This window comes from Lathamus discolor, chromosome 2, assembly GCF_037157495.1.
Source record: "Lathamus discolor isolate bLatDis1 chromosome 2, bLatDis1.hap1, whole genome shotgun sequence".
NCBI lineage: Eukaryota > Metazoa > Chordata > Aves > Psittaciformes > Psittacidae > Lathamus > Lathamus discolor.
Window position 1 is genome coordinate 25,682,100 of NC_088885.1, and position 16,671 is coordinate 25,698,770.

Genomic DNA, 16,671 nt, shown 5'->3' on the forward strand with positions numbered 1-16,671 from the left:
AAAATAGGATCAGATATTTGTCATGCAGAGTTGAACAGAAGAGCATTTAGTTCTTCAACTGCATCTTTCAAATGCTGGAAACTTGCTTTTATTTTTAAATATAAACTATTTTACAATTTATTAGATGTAGACTTTGTGGAACTTGGTAAGTGTTTTTAGAAATGTTATTTCAAGAAGAATGAAGTAATACTTTGTTCCTGGGTCACTTCCTTATTCAAAAAAGAAGTGAAGTTGCGTTTGATTTTTTTTGAAGAAAGTATCTTCTGGAGTGTTTTTTGGTATCTGTCGTCATCTTTGGAATTTCCCATTTACTTGGGTACTATGGGATTTGTTTGCTGTACAGTTACTGAATTGTCAAATATGGAAATTGGTATAATCTTGCTTAAATTATTTAAATTAATGCATAAATAAAAGCTTACACCAAGATCATCTTGCAGCTACTAGCAACACGTAACCTCTTGCAACAAAGGTCATATCTACAGTCTGTGTTATTCTAAGAGGTTTTGATATTGCATATATGTTGGAGGAACTGCAGATATTTAGAAACTTGTTGGAGGAAGGGTGTTCTCAAAGGCCAGCTTTAGTCCAAACATTTCATCTTCTGCTACAGAGAGTGGGAACAGAAGCTGCTGCTTTGAGCAGTCCCATGTGGAGTATCCTCTCCATCTCCACGGGTACAGATAGATGTTTGGGAGGGTCATCTCCGAGTGCCGAGGCAGTCCTATGGAGATGTATTGTCCGGCAGGGTAATGAGTGCTCTCGGCCTAATCAAGCGTCCACAATGCCACTGAAGTTGCTTCAGGCTCGTGAACTAAAAGTCATACACACATTTAAGTGCTTTTCTGGATTGAGGCCAAAATGCTTAGCGTTCTGCAGTGCTGAGAACTTGAATTAGTCTCTTTGTGACTGTGAAATACAAAGCTTCTAATTTTAACTGCAACACCATCATCATAGAAAGAGATATTACAGTGGGTTTTTTTTTTTCATGCTTGTGAGTTTTCCATTATTATAGTACAATTTCCAGATAATTCAATCTTTATCTGCTTTTAGTGGGAATTTAAGGTTATAGAAGATAACGGAATGGAAAGGTTAGTTTTGATATATGAAGAGCGCCAGAGACCCTAGTAATGTGATGGGGTTATTTTTGATAATGAGCTCTTCCATTGGTAAAGCAAATTAGTGCGACCATGTATTTTTGTCCTACTGTGAGAACAATTACATAGCGTATCTATTAGGAGACATAAAAAATACTTTTGACAGATGGTATGGCTGTGAATTAGGATTTATGAAGATTATTGCATGTCTGGTGTCCAGGACACCTGGGATTATTAAATTGATGTAAGAAACAACAACATCAACAACAAAAATTACATTTCTGGTAATAGCTGCAGTGTTTTGTATCTCCCTACTGTCACCTTAAGAAGCAGCTTGTGTTTATTTGATATTCCAGTTCTTGACAAGCCTACATGCGCTCTTTAGCCAACAGATGTCAGCAGATTTAATGGGTGAAAACTGTACCAGTAAGAGTATTAAAATAAACTACCAAAAATGAGAGCTGTCTTTAGATTGCAAACTAAGATTTTCCTCATGCTGTGTGTTCTTGTTTTGTTTTCAGTTTTCTTCATAGTCCTATTTCTCCCTCAGATACTTAATGGCTGTTGTCTTCTATCTAAGGAGCTTGTTATACGTTTTCTAGGGCAAGATAGAATCCCCCAAGGGATTGCTTAATCCATAATTATCTAATTTATATGTTGTTGTTATAGCCACTCTTAATTATATACCTTGCTGTGATACTTATCATCATGGAATGTAGTTTTCTTTATGAATTACAATGGTTCTCGTGCCCTTTCTTTTCAAAATTTGCTACTAAAAACTGAGAATGTAGCAGATAGCAAGCCCATGTGTCTTGAAGTAAATTTAATATTATCTATGGTTTCCTGCATATACTTATGTACACCAATTTGGGCAAGTATGTAAATGAATTAGAAAACAAAAATTATATCTGAATTGGCAAATAATGTCCTCATTAAATTGCTCCTTTGTAAAGCTGCCATGCAAGGATTCTGGATAGGTAAGTAACAGTTTCCTAGGCATCTGGTTAGGAGTCATGTTAGTCAATTGGAAAGACAGAAATAGTATAACATATAAAATATCAAAGAAGGGATAATAGGAGTTGTAACTGCACGGAGTAGGGGAAAAAATATTCTTTTTATTCTTCTAGAGAAATTAGCAAGTATTGCTTAAGTTGATAGACTTTTAAAATATCATTTTGAGCAGATCACCTGATATAATTTTAGGGCATGAATAATGCTACTGTTACCTTGTTTTCTTTAAAAAAAAAAGTTATGTATTAAAAAAATTAAATTGAAATTAATTGTTTCTTTCAGACTTGTTATTACCCACTTTTTACTAAAGCTTGGCTGTCTGGGTTGTTTTTGCAAGTTACTGGAAAAGGAGCTGTAACTGATTGTGTTTGTTCAGTCACGCAGCTCTTAGTTTATGGTTTAGAGGGTCCCATATTTAAAATCACAAGAAGCGAGTTCTGGGCTAGATTTACTGCATCGTTTTAAATATCCTACATTTCCTTTAGCGAAGGTGGTTTATATTCAGAATTATTGGCCAATGTTTGTGATTGCTCCCTTTTGACAAAATATAGTGTCTCTAGAAAATGTTGCTGCTTAGATTTGCTTTTTTTATTAAGCTCTTTTAAGCTAGAATTCTAGTCATGGCCTGGTTATATTAATTGCTTGTCATATGTCATATTAACTCCAGTATCTTCTTTTTCACATATAAAGCCCTTAACCCATGTTGGTCCATATTTTCTATCTTCTTAATTGGGTATGTAAGCAATAATCACTTAATGAAATTATCCAGTCTTAGAAGCGACTAGAATAAGGCTGTCTTGCAGCAAGTCATCAAGCATGTAGTTTTCTCTGAATGCTACACCTGTCAAGAAGAAAGATCTTATGTTTTACTGAACTGTTGTGTATGATCGTAGGCTAAGCTATATGTATGATCATAAGCTAAGCTATAGCAAGTCAATTTTTTATATTACATTTAAAGAAGGATGCCTAGTTTTTAATGTTGGTGGCTGCAATGGACATAATCTTTCTTAGCTCCCATTGTCCTTTGTATATACAGCAAATAGCTGGCAGTTCTTTGAGGGATACATGCACACCCACATATCAGAAGTGCATACAAAGCACAGCTGCCGTGTGATAAGAAAGGCACAATATATGGTCATGATGTTAATGAGAATGAAGTTTAATAGCCCAGTCACCCCAAAACATCAACTATTGCATATTACAACTATTACTTTGACACAGCATATTTACTTTACAATGCTTCATTATATTGTAATATTCATATCACTATCTGATAATTGACAAAAATATGTAAGAAGTCTTCTAAGAAGACAAAGAAGTTCTCCAGCATATATGGACTAGTGGACTTAAGTCTGCCCTCAACAGTTGGGCCACTTAGAGAGGAGGGTGTATATTATATATAAATACATCAGGTATTTTACATATGTAAAATTTAGGCAACATCATTATCCATTAAAAAGTCTGCTTCTGCATGTCACGAAGGATTAGCTGTGATGGCCTCACAAATAACATTTTATAAACTCTGATTTGTGTAATTTATTGACCCAGGGTCAACCAGCAAGACCTGTGGGTGTCTTGTAAGAGTATCGCCTTGTAGGGTTTTTGCTCAGTTCTAAAGTGAATAGTTAGACTTGTTATCTGTGTAACATGATACATGGCTGGGGTTATTTTAGATACCTAGTAATCACAGTAACATCAAGAATGCTATGTCCATTGTCTTTTTCTTAAAGGGAAGCATTCTATTTTTAGATATAAGGAACTGCGTTGAGAATTGAGAGATGTGAATTAACATGGTTGTCACCAGCTTCCTCTCTGAACTTGGAAAACAGTTTGTTTTCAAAAACTAATACAGCACTCTCTTACAAAGAATTTTTCTATAGCACTTTGCAAGTGTGAAATACTGTTAAAGCCTTTGTATAACTTCAGTTAAGATTTTATTACAAGAACTGAGGAAGCCTTACAGTCTTTTAAGATGAGACTTGAATGTTCTGTTTGGCCAGCAAATACACATAAGCATAACAGATGCATTGGAGCATCCCTCCCTCATGGTCAGTTTGTACGATTGGTGAGGTCTGAGCAACAGAAGACAAAATCATCTCCTGCAGGGACATGCAGACACAGAAGCATGGTGTATTTTCATTTTTTTAGTGCCTATATATAGCAATGTATGTACCCACATGTACGAAGTTCATAAAGTCATAAAACTGGACTGATTGGCAGCCTCTTCATTTTGAGAGCTAGGCTTTAGTAAAGGAATGTATGCTCCAAATAGTGACCAAGGCACATGTATCCAGAAGCACAATTTGCATACCTCCCTATTTAGTTTGGGCAGACTCACTGTATGCTTGACTTAATTGCATGCTTACTCAGTTGCATTGAATGGTTATTTGTAGCAGAAGCAGCTCAAACTGGGTGCCCAGATGTTCTCATCACATATTTTAGCCTTCTTCTAATTTTGGGATCCTCTGACCAGCTTAATCCCCAGATGAAACTACTGATTATCCTGTATCTCTTCCCCAAACACATGCAGTCAGATGAAAGCCGGTAATGCTGGCTCACTTCGCTGCTGTCAACAAATAGATTGGTCAGTCATTCTGCCTCTGGGAGCAACCCTTCTGGGCTCTCCAAATATGAAAATTGATCTAAAATGCATACATCGCTTGATGAGACTGTGTGCTAATACAGCCTGATGGTACAGTGATAATTACAGCATGATGCATTAGCATAAAATGGTGGCTAAAAGACTGTAGCATAGGGCAGTTTATTAATAATTACTTTAAACACCATGTAAGGAAAATAACAATGTCTTTAGGTTAGTTTTGTTGCCACTTTCTGGGGAAACAAAACAAAAAAAGCCCCCCCCCAAAAAAAAAAAACCCACAGAAAACCAGAAACGCAAAATAGCAGTGGGCACTCCTTTTAATGGAAAGGAAACACAACATGAAAACTGACTCATTTCAGTCCACCATGCTAATATTGATAAGACAGGAATATGTTTTTCTGTACTTTCCATCAGTGTAGTGATCCTGTCACCACAGTGTGCTGCTGCTGTAATTTCTGCCTTAAATCCCCAAAGCTTCACCACTCCTTAGTCATATCAGATTTGTGAAAGACTGTGCATTAGGTAGTACATAGTCAAATTTTGTTCTAAAGCACTTTATGAAATTGCAAGATAAAATGGAAATTGCAAATTTCTTTCCTTCCACGGTATTACAAATTTTAAGAATGCTTTTCTGCTGTTGTAATGCAGTTAGTAGTCCTGCTTGATAAAAGCAAATCTATTTTTAAAGCAAAAAAAAAGTACCCTTATTCCTTTTCGTTATGGTCCAGTTATCTTCCTCTGGCAGAGAACTAAGTTCTGGCCACCTTAGAGGCCATCTTAATTGAAGGAAATGGCCAATATTTGTTTCCTTATGTTTATTTAATTAATTATTTGATCCGTTACTGCGTTAAGAGTCATCATGCTTTTATTCCTGCATCTCAGAAGACTAAGCAGTAGGCGCTGGGGACAACTCAGTCTTAGTATTTTTACATTGAAGCTTTACAAACTTTGGCTCCTGGTAACCTGTTTGTTGAAGGTGCTGTTGGCATCTGCTCCAAGTACAGACTGCATATGGAGGAACATAAAGTCAAATATCCATCTTTCCTTTCTCTCACTGACTTGAATCTCTCAAGCAGGTGGGAAGTTGTGTTAAGAGAATCTTGCCTAATTCACTGATTTTGGCATTAGAATATTTTATATCTGTAAACAGGACATATTGCTAGTCTTGCCACATGCTTGGATTTTAAGCAACATGATAAAAATCTCAGTACAAAGCACTTAGTACAGCAATTTTTATTCACGTATCTGCCTAAGAATCCATTTATGTTCTTCAAGACTGAGGAGAGAGACCATTAGGAAGATACAGGGGCTTAGATACCTGGCAGAACTTCTGAAAGCATGGCTGAGGATGTTGTTTGCAGGTATCACTGAAGAACTCCTGGGTTCAGACTAGTAATTCTTTGCTGTTCACTCTACTTAATTAGCTTTTTTTCTGAAAACCAAATTCAAGATAATTTCCTTTTACTTTCCTCTCATTGTAGATGGAAATTGTTATCCCTCTGTCTTTTTCCGCTCACTGCTATTTACATTCTATGGAGACATTTCACGGATGTTGCAGATGACCTCAATTACTCAAGGAGAGATGTCTTGAAACAATAACTTCTGATTTATGCAGCTTTTCCCAGTTGTTTCAATTTGCTGAAAAATTTATTGGTGCTTTTTTTTTTTTTTTTTTTTTTTTTTAATGTGTGAAGCCATGTTTGCTAAGTATTTCCTTACTGGCTTTTTATGTTCACTTGTCTAAGTTCTTTTCTTAAGTAGACAGCTTCCTTTCCTATTCAAGTCTTTGGATTTTCATGCATTTTAGTACAATAATGAGAGAATGTAGAATTATCCCTCTTTTTTAGAGCTTCTGCTCCATGGATATCTACCATCTCAGAGAAACTGTCATCTTTATCCTGCCATAATAGATTATTATGTTGAAGCTTCTGCAATTTGCAGGGGTTGGGAGCAAGAGGTAGAGAGGAGGAGGCAGACCCAGTTTGTCTAAGCTTGTCCTATTCAGGATACCAGCTTCCCAGAAAGTCTTCAGGCTATTTTTTTGCTTGGAGCAGTAGAGAGAAACTCAGATCTTGTTGTCACTAACTGCATCAACCAAATGTAGCTGCTAAATTGAAAAGGATTATCTAAATACTGTCAATTTCATATGCAGTTAAAGTTTTACAAAAATTGTATATTCTCTGGCTATACTGAAAAGTTTACACGAGTTCCTATTCCATCAGGAATGAAGGTAGCAGGAAAATAAATGTGGATACTTTGTGCTTTTGGATGACACTGAAGTTACAGAACAAATCCATTATCAGCATTTATCAGATTTCTCTGTTCATTTTGCAATATATTGACTTGCCCTTCACATCTGATTTGTGGCTTTGGAATGCACTGCTGGATGTCTAGAGCTGCCTGCATTTTCAATTACAGTTCTTCTGATTGGCAGTTTACTTACTATAGTAATTTTCATGAACTTTTTAATCTTTCAGTGTACATGCTACAGAGAAGAAAAATCTGGCCTAGTTAGTAACATTTCCTGGCACTGGTAGAAACAGAACATGCTGAATATTGTTCATGTTGCTTATTATAATGTATGAGGTCTTTGCTATGAATAGCTTGCATAGTACTTCAAAGGAAAGGAGGAACTAGATAAACTGTTCCTTACTGAACACACACCTCTCTCTTCTGAGATAATCCTTATCACGGTATTCATGTTGCAGAGGAGAACGTGGTACAAAATTCACCTGTTAGGACAGTGCCCTAAGCTCAGGGGCCTCAGAGAGGCACAGGGAGGCAGCAAGAACAGGAAGACTGCTGCAGAGGGGGCACAGCTGGTGCAGCTCTTCGATTGTCAGATTCAAAAATGCTAAAATTGGTTGAGATAGAAGGACAGATAAGAGTATAATTATTTTAGTTATGGTGGGTAATTAAGCATTTTTAATAAAAATGTAGAATCCTTTTCTACTTCATTATTATTTTTGTTTTCTTAGTTCTGCAGTCTTTCTTCATGTTGCATATTGTCCCTGTTTATAGTTTCTCATCTTTAAGATGTTTTGGTTCTCTGTCTTTAAAAAAAAGTATTGAATGAAGTAATTAAAAAATAGGAATTAGGAGTGAAGGAATAGAAGTAGGAATTAGGAATAAAAATATCATTATACAGTTTTGCTCCTAAGGTCAATATATTTGCTAAATTTATCACCACCCCCACCCCCCGCAAATATTTCCTGTGCCCAACTGTTATTATAGGGGATTGAGTAAAAATAGAACCTTAATCTTGTTCTGTTTTGAGTTTGTGAAATTGTTAACAAAGAAAAACGTGTTTTGTTTTCCTAGGATGAACAAATGAGATTGTTTGGACACTAGTAATGCAGCCCTTTGTGGTATTTGAGAATAATTTTCAGGATAGGATTATATTCCGTAAGTGTTTCGTAAATAAAACTAGAGGCATCTCTCATATTTACTGGGATACTGAAACTAACACACTTGAACCATGGAACATTCAGAGTATCCAGAGTTCAAATGGTAACCTCACAATTCTTCCCATCTGCAGACATTACCAGTTTTAGCTGTTTGGGAGGACAAGGAGCATGTAGTAATTACAGAAAGTTCATTCTGCATTTAAAATACCAAATCGTTAGAGAAAAAGCTGGTTCTGAATAATTGCACTTATCTAGTTGCTTTAATGCCAATAAGGATGTACAAATGTACATCATTATTGACACTGAATATGTGGTTTAGCAAAGATTCCCCTACTGTTCTTTGCAGGCCAGGATACTCTGTGGGGAGCTTTGCTATAATAATGAAAAACTGTAGAATGTCAGAGGTACTTTTCACTGTTTCTTTAGAATTTTTTTCTTTAAGATTTCAGGAACATTAACCTGACCTTGATTCTGTTCTACTCTAAGAAATGGCTGAAAAGCATGCTTTAAAGAAGAAAGTGAAAAAGAAAAATATCAAAAAAGTATGCCACAAATCAGTAAAAATATTCCTAAATGCTCAGTTTAAAATCTGGTTCTGCTTTACTCTGAACAGCTATGTTGATAAATGGAGAAAAATCATGCTGCCTACTGATCACACAAAATTTTTACAGGTAGCAGGAGCTCTTTAAGAAAGACAAATCACTGCTGTATTACAGAATGAGAGTAATAAGAAGCTGGAAACAAGAGCCCAAAGCAAATGGGAAAGCTGATTTCCATTGACAGCCATTCTTGCTTCTAAAAGCCTCTCCAAGGGTTCAATCTTGGCCTGAAGCTTTCAGGCATAGAAGTCTGCCCTATTGCAACCACTGACAACACCAGTTTTAGGCTAGTATTACAATCCCATTCACTGCATTTCTGTTAAGAAAGAAGGAGACCAGAAGCCATTTGGATACGGCAATGAGCCGCTACGGGGTCTCCGGCACTACTACTTCCACCTGCTTTTGTTCTCCCAAAGAGAAGTAACTTTTCTCTTGCGTCCCTGGAGGGGATGCTGACTAAACTTTTGAGTGAGACTAGAAAGCACAGCAGCTCTCATGACTCACATAAGGCATCTGTATTGTGCTTGTCTGGGTGTGTTTCTTCCTTTCTTACAGTTCTGTAAGGATACACACTTACTGGTGTGTTGTGTGTGTGTGGGGGGTTGTTATTGATGTTTTGGGTTGGGTTTTTTGTGGCATTTAAAAACTATGATGTCATATACACTTCCCACACCTCCAGCTAATTTCCTTTACTAATCCTTTCTCCTATCTTATATTTTTTAATATGAAGTGTTAAACATTCAGAGCACCTTGTGAATAATGTTTTTTTCCTCTTCTGTTTCACTTTGCCATTACTGTTCTGATTTGAGAAGGGAATCATTATCATCAGTGGAGATGCTCACTCTGCAATCCCTACAAATTTTCTAAAAAAAGCCCAGTGAATACCCTAAAAAGCATCAGCTGAAACACAAATGGAAGAAGAATCACCTAAAACAATTTCCATTTCTAGATACATCAGAAATAACTGCATAATGCTAAAAAAATTCTGAGATACATTATGATACACTGTTTGCTGTAATACCACAAAATTGCCTGAAATAAAGCTAATATTTTTATATCACCAGTAGTTCTGTAGGTCTCTGTCATAATTATGATATTGCTGGATATTTGCTAAATATTCCAGAAGATTGAATATACTGTTTGTTTCTCAAGGCTGTCTTTTTAAGGGAAATTGGTCTGCTTTTGGAAAAATTCCTTGCCCCCCCCCCCCCTTTTCTTTTACAGAACTTTCTTTTCATGAATCACTTCTTGTTAGAAAACCTTGTTTGATAGTTTGGATTACAACAATGCTAGCACTGATCTTTGATGCTCCTTCAGAGCACTGTAAATCCAGCTTCTCAGTACATTGTAAACTATGCATGTTTTCTTCCTTATGAGACTCTTGGCAGGCTTTACGGTTAGCAGACAGAGATGCAGCAAATTAGATGTTTTTAAAGGCAGCTGAGAAATTCTCTTCTCTTTTTTTTTTTTTTTTTTTTTTAATCAAAAAGGAAGTATTTACCTTAGAGGATAAGTTTATACTTTGTTAGTTTTGAAATGACATATAGCACCCATGCTATCAGAGCACAATTGTTATCTGGTGGCAGCTACCATATATATATATGTATATATATATATATGCATACTGTTTCTTTTATCCCTGTTCATTTGGATTGCAAACCAAGAATGAAGAAAACACCTTGCTTATTTAAGTTAAATTTGATTACCATACCTTCTGTAATTTTAACTGTTTTTTCTGACTCCCTGATGCTTGGTGAAATGTAAATTATTTGGTGATCTTCTATGTCCATTCAATTGATATTTCTCATAGCAGGATTGTGTGTCATAGCATTTGGCAGTGCTTTGTTTAGCTAATGTCCAGAGAATATGCTCTGAATAGATTGTATTCTGGGTAAATAAGTTAGGCATTTAAGTAGAAACCTGTGTGACTAATGCGGGATATCAAATTCTCTGGGACTTGCAGTTCTATATATGCTTGAAGAAAGAATGCATGAAAACATAAGCTATTTCATAACCTTGACTTTGATTGCATCACATAGCTTTGTGCTGGTGTCTGCATTGTAACCAGCTTGGGCGATCTCAGCACTGATGGGAGATGGATGTTCTCTGCTAGTGTGTCCAGTTCTTCATTACATTATCACAGTCACTATAAAAGCCTGATGGTCAGGTTGGCTTTGTCAAGGTTTTTTCACTGTGCAGATTCTCCAGCATATGTCTCACCCCATTTAAAGAGTGTCTTTATGCCATAACACTTATGACACACTGTGTACTAGATAAAGGGATGGGCTCCAGATTATTCCAGGACTTAAACTGAAAACATGACAGAGTTTTACAGCAGCCTATCTTCAGTTAAGTTTCCAGGTAAACTTTGTCCAGAGTTTTTCTACCAGATTTAGATTTTGCATTCTACATTAAAGAATCATCCTTCACAGGTTTTGTATTTTTCCCCTTTCATCATTTTTTGGGATGTCAGCACAGTAACAGTAACATAAAACGTGACTTGCTATAAATGAAAAAGGAATGTGAACATTTTAAGATAGTGAAAAATACACATTTTCATGGGAGAGATAGTAATGGTCTGTATGTGAAACTGAAACAGGAAATCTTGAGTCCTTTTCTCATTTATGCTGTAAACATATCTTGTCATATTGGGCCTAAGACCTTCTCTGGAGGGGTTGGATATACTGGGAGCAGAAGACAGTTTGATCCAAGATCAGCTTATGGAATTTGTTATACTGACCTGACGCTTTTCTTTGTTCCTGACTTTTCTGTACTACGTTGCTCCCGGCCATTTTGGGCTTTATTTACGATACTGTTTTGACTATTCAAGTAGGATCAGAATCTATAGACTATTAAGAACCTTGCTGACACTATGCAGAGATTGAGTATGGTTAAGTAATGTTGAACAGTAAAATAATTCTAATGTAATTCATCCTTCCTTACTGCAGTCTTGCTTTAAAATGTGGAGAGGGACCTGAGAGTAGGAAAAGCTGGTTCTTGCTCTGTCATTGTAATACATGGTATCTCCTGTGTGCAGAAAGGGTTTTAATTTCTGGGGCTGCCCATTTGGTGCCCTTCTAACAAAGGTAAAGTTTCTGGGGAAAAAAGAAGATCCAAAATGCTTTGTGCTCTCTCCATTTAATTTTTTTTTTCTTTCTTTGAAGTTACTTTTGCCACACGATAGTGCAATTTGCATTGTAAATTGAGTTCATCCAGCTTGTGGGACAATAAAGATATAAACAGGTGTTCATAAAAGTATAGTTTGCCAAACAAAATAAACATTAGATTCTAGGGATTTCTGATTATCATCTGAGCTATGGGAATACGACAGCAAGTGAGGGATCATTTTCCCCTGGAATGTGGGAGTGGGGGGAAGCAGAATGGTCTTTGAAGATCTTGTCTAATTGATTCCTCGATGTAGCCTTTTCCTGTTTTTTCATTTGGGGCTTTCTGGCTCCACTCTCCCCTTCAGAATATGGGACTGATTTAACACAAGCAAATACCAGCACCTCCATAAATTCTCCACAGGTTATTTCTTTCAAGAAGGAAAGTGCAGTGCAGTGTAGAAATTAAGGGAAGTTTTTAAGTTTACAACAGCTACAAAATTAAGTACTTATTTGAAGTATTGTGGGAGTTTTCTGGTAAATATCTTTAGTATAAATGTTCTGTGTGGCAGTGTTCTTAGCAAAAGAATATGTCTATAGAAGATGTTTATGAATTTGTTACGATGCACACCTTGAGTCTATTTGGCCATGACAAGAAGGAAGACTTCCTCTAAATGTTTGTTATCAGTCAGCAGCTATAGAAGTTAAGATCCTCTTTAAAGTGAGAGCTGATCTTCCACTTGAAGGTAACTGTGCTGATTAGGACAGACAAGTACGAGACGTTTTAGGGTTTTTCCTGAACTTACAGACTTATGGTGCTGTTGCCTGGATTTTTTTTGCTTAGAGCTTGGAAAGCTGCAGTAGGAGAACTATGCAGTCTTTCAGACTTTTCATCATCTGTAAATTGTACCTTCAGGGGTTATGTAGTACAGACATGTCAGTATTACAATAGCTTAGAGAATATTGTTAAAGCAGGAGAAACCCAGTGACATACCCTGTCTGTCTCCAGAGGGCTCTGAAGTGGCCTAGAATAATAGACAAAGATGGGACTACTCTTTCCTTTTTCATATCTATAAAATAAATTTTTTATAGCAACTAGCCAGAAGGTGATCTGAAGGAAATGGGGAAAAGTCAAACAGGCTCTGTTACTGGGAAGTGAATCTCAGCAGCTCAGTGGAAAGATGTTTTCTTCACTTGACCCCTTTGAGCTCATTCACTCATCTTTTGTACTGGATCATAACAAGGAAGGTTAGTATTTACATGCAGCAGTCATTCCTTTTAATAAAACTTCTTAACCTTAAGAAATTTTTCATTATTATTATCCTGTGATATAACAATTACTGATTTGGGGAAGTGTATCTTAAGCTTTAAGTTTCTAGTCTTCATGAGTATAAACAAAAGCTTCCAAATGAGGGTCCATTTCAAAGTGTGCAGCACCACTAACCTATTCTGACCCAGTAGCTTATGCAGGCGTGAGCTTCCTTAGTCACTTAAGTACTGACTCTGAACTGACATAGATTGGCAAGATTATCTATTTCATTGTTGACAGTTTAATAGAAGGTTTAATGTTTGCTTATCTGACCTAGTAGATGAAATGTTGGATTATGTGAGGAATGAGTAGTGCTCAGGTTGCATTCAAGTCGAATCCAGTCCTTCCTCTGAGAAGCAAAGTGACTTTTACTTGGCTAAATGCTTAGCAGTGTTAGTTACTCCCAGGATAGAAAACAAACCACCTCACCGCCCAAACTGTCCTTCTGCCAAACAGCTACAACCTCAGGTTCTCTGTAACAGTCACCTCCAGCACACGTCAGATCTTGAGCAGCACAGTTCCCCCCAAAATCATGGAAAAATTTAGGATGAAAGCATTGTTCATACAACTAGATCCATTTAACTCTTATGATCAGTTGAATACCAAATTAGCTTTTAAAGGTTTCAGTGCTCTCCCTTCCCTAATAACAGCATAAGCTTTGGATTTTTCTGGCTGTGTGCTGTTTATGGAGGGTTGAAAGGAAGAAGTCAGAACTTCAATCAGAAATTCATGTCTAATGTTCTTGGCTTTGACATGTCTTGTTAATCACTTCTGAGCAAATTACTGAAGATTCCCTTATGTGTGCTTATACAAAACAAAAGTCCATATTACAAACATCTTATTCCTAGAGATGATGTGAGAGCTATCAGTTTGGATAGCATTTTATTGCTATAAATAGTAAAGTTAGATTTGATTTCTAGAGGCAGAGTAAATAGTCTTGTCTCTGTTTTTAAAGCAATAGAAGTTTTAGGATAAACACTTAATAAGGTCATATTGGTAGGCCATTATCAAAGCTTGCAAGTATATTGGGTCCAGCATCCTATCTGCTGGCATTTTCTGTAAATTATATTGACTTTTATACAGCAGGGTTGGTATTTTATTTTATTTTATTTTATTGTTTGTTTTGATTCAAGGGTTTTGGGGTTTTGTTTTTTGTTTGTTTTAAGTTTTGTTGACTTTTTCTATAAAGCATGTTTGGCGATGCATATATTGCAATTCCTATTGCTAGTCCAATTTTGCAATTTCATTTCAATTTGGAAAGCAACATCATTAATACTTTGAAATAACTGGGATAAGAGTGTTTTATAATCATCAGTCATGCCTTTGTTGGACAACTTCTGAAAAGGCACAAAGGGAACAAAAGACAGAGCTGCATCAGTTTCTGAAAGGAGTTCTAATGCAAGTCATTTCCCCTAAACAAGACTGGACATCATGACAAAATGTCCCACCAGACTTAGGGGTTTCATAAATGCAGAGTAACAATAGGTTGAGAAATCTTACTAATCATCAAAAAAATCCATTGTTGTTTTAGCGTTAATTCAGGTCAACCTGACCCAAAAAATTATATCAACATGAATTAGGAACTGCTGTTTCAGATGTACTTCAACCAAACTCTGAAACTGCTTTTATTTATTATTTTCTTCATGTATTAGTAGGTCATGAAGACTCTAAGCACAAAGCCTTAGCTGCCTGATTCATGATGTCTAAATTTCTGCTTTTCTCTTCTCTTTAGACAAATACAGGGCACCGATCGCAGTTGAGTGTATCAAGTGCCGAGGTGGGAAATGAAAGGAGTCAAAATTTGGAAAGCAGCCCTTTCATGTCAGATCTTCTGAGTGACGTACCCTTTGCCCTAGCACCACATGTGTTAGCAGTACAGGGCACCCGTAATGACGTTCCTGACCGATTGCTCACCTACGACATCAATGATAATTTATCAAGATTTTGGTATGACTTTACCCTTGAAAATTCAGTGCTTTGTGATCCGTAATGTTTTCTTTAGTATTTCTGTCTGTCTCAAGGAAAAAGTCCTAAGGTGAAGATACAGACTTACTTTAATCGACTTGATATTTTGGGGGACTTACCACTGGTGCATCAGATGAATTGTGTGAAAAGGATTCTTATTCACAACCATGTTGTATTTCTTAGCTTTAAGTGAACTGTAACTTACTATGTTAAATATTCTGGTTATTTCCAAAGAGATCAAGCAAAATTGTTTCAGCCTGAGACTGGTTGCTGATATCTACTTCCAGTAGGTAGGCTGCAGACACAAACATTTCATAACTTTAAGATGAAGTCTACACACGCCTGCACTGTTTTGTTATTTCACTGTGATAGTAAACACGTAGATCCTGTTGCATATGTTAAGATCACCTCTGATTTTCTACAGATAGAAACCAGTATTAACACTAAAGCAATATTGCTTTGCACTCCTGAACAGACAGCTTTTCAGTTAGACCAGGTTTCAAAACTCAGAGTTAATTACGAGTACTTAAATAATTATGAAGACTTGATAGAACTGGTAAAATTTACTAATTTCAAGGTAAAAATCAGTTGCTCTGCTCCCTTTCCAATAGATGGTATTTTTGTCATCTCATGTTGTGCCTAGAGAAGTCCTTGCCTCCTGCCTGTTAGCTGCTGTTTGTTCTCATTACCACATGTGTTCCTGATTTATACACAGATCAGCTTTTCCATTTTAACCTCTTTGCCCCCTGAAGAAGGAAATCTCAGGACACGTACTTTTAATGGTCGCACCCTTCTTTTTTCAATTTGTGTGCCAGAGATACACATGGCAATGTTTAACAACAGGAAAACATTACATTGTTTCTTATCCAGCTAAATTAAATGGCTAAGTACCTAAACATGCATTCTCACAGACCACTGTGTCCCCTGCTCACAAGCTTTAAGCATGTCTTTCCCCAACTAAAACCAGAGCTGCTGTTGCATGAGCAACAGCTCTCTGATGTAACTTCATGATTTTTGATGAATAATGATCTGTCACACAAAAAACCCACTTGTTTTTTCTCTTGGGGTAGAATATTTATATTGTGCCAAACATTAGTGGATATTTTCATATATTTTCTATGCTCTGTGGTAGCTTAAAATACATGTATTTTCAGACTTGCATCCTCTTACAGTTTTTGAGAGAAATACTGTAAATGATGGGGAAATTACATTGTGAATACGTCTTAGGTTGTTAAATATTTGTGGTTTAGATTTTTTTAAATGTATGTAGTTAATATTTTTGACAGCTGTGTGCATAAATGTTTTGAAGTTATTGTTTCAGGGACAGTATCTGTGCTGCAGTCCAATAAAAAACATGCTAAATAACAGTGAGTTATTTCTTATGCGTGAAACTTATTACTCAGCTTCACCTGTATTGTTTACTATAGCTGTGACCATTCAGACTTCATGGGAGCTTGAACCTGGAAATTCAATTTGGAAATCTTTTCAGTGCCATTTAAAATAGGGGTCCTTTTGATCAAATATATTGCACTTCATTTGATGTATTCTGTGTGGTGGTTTAGGTCTTATCCATGGCTCTG

The 16,671-nt window shown here is 36.4% G+C and overlaps 1 protein-coding gene across 3 annotated transcripts in view; it reads left to right on the plus strand.

Moving 5' to 3' along the window:
• Positions 1–16,462, plus strand: part of UMAD1 (UBAP1-MVB12-associated (UMA) domain containing 1) — an 82,954-nt gene extending 66,492 nt beyond the window's left edge. For all 3 annotated transcript variants that reach the window (XM_065666199.1, XM_065666197.1, XM_065666198.1), the window contains exon 4: positions 14,859–16,462. In XM_065666199.1, coding sequence (XP_065522271.1) covers positions 14,859–15,116 — 258 coding nt within the window. In that variant the 3' untranslated portion in view covers positions 15,117–16,462. The remainder of the gene's footprint in view (positions 1–14,858) is intronic.
• The last annotated feature ends 209 nt before the right edge of the window (positions 16,463–16,671 follow it).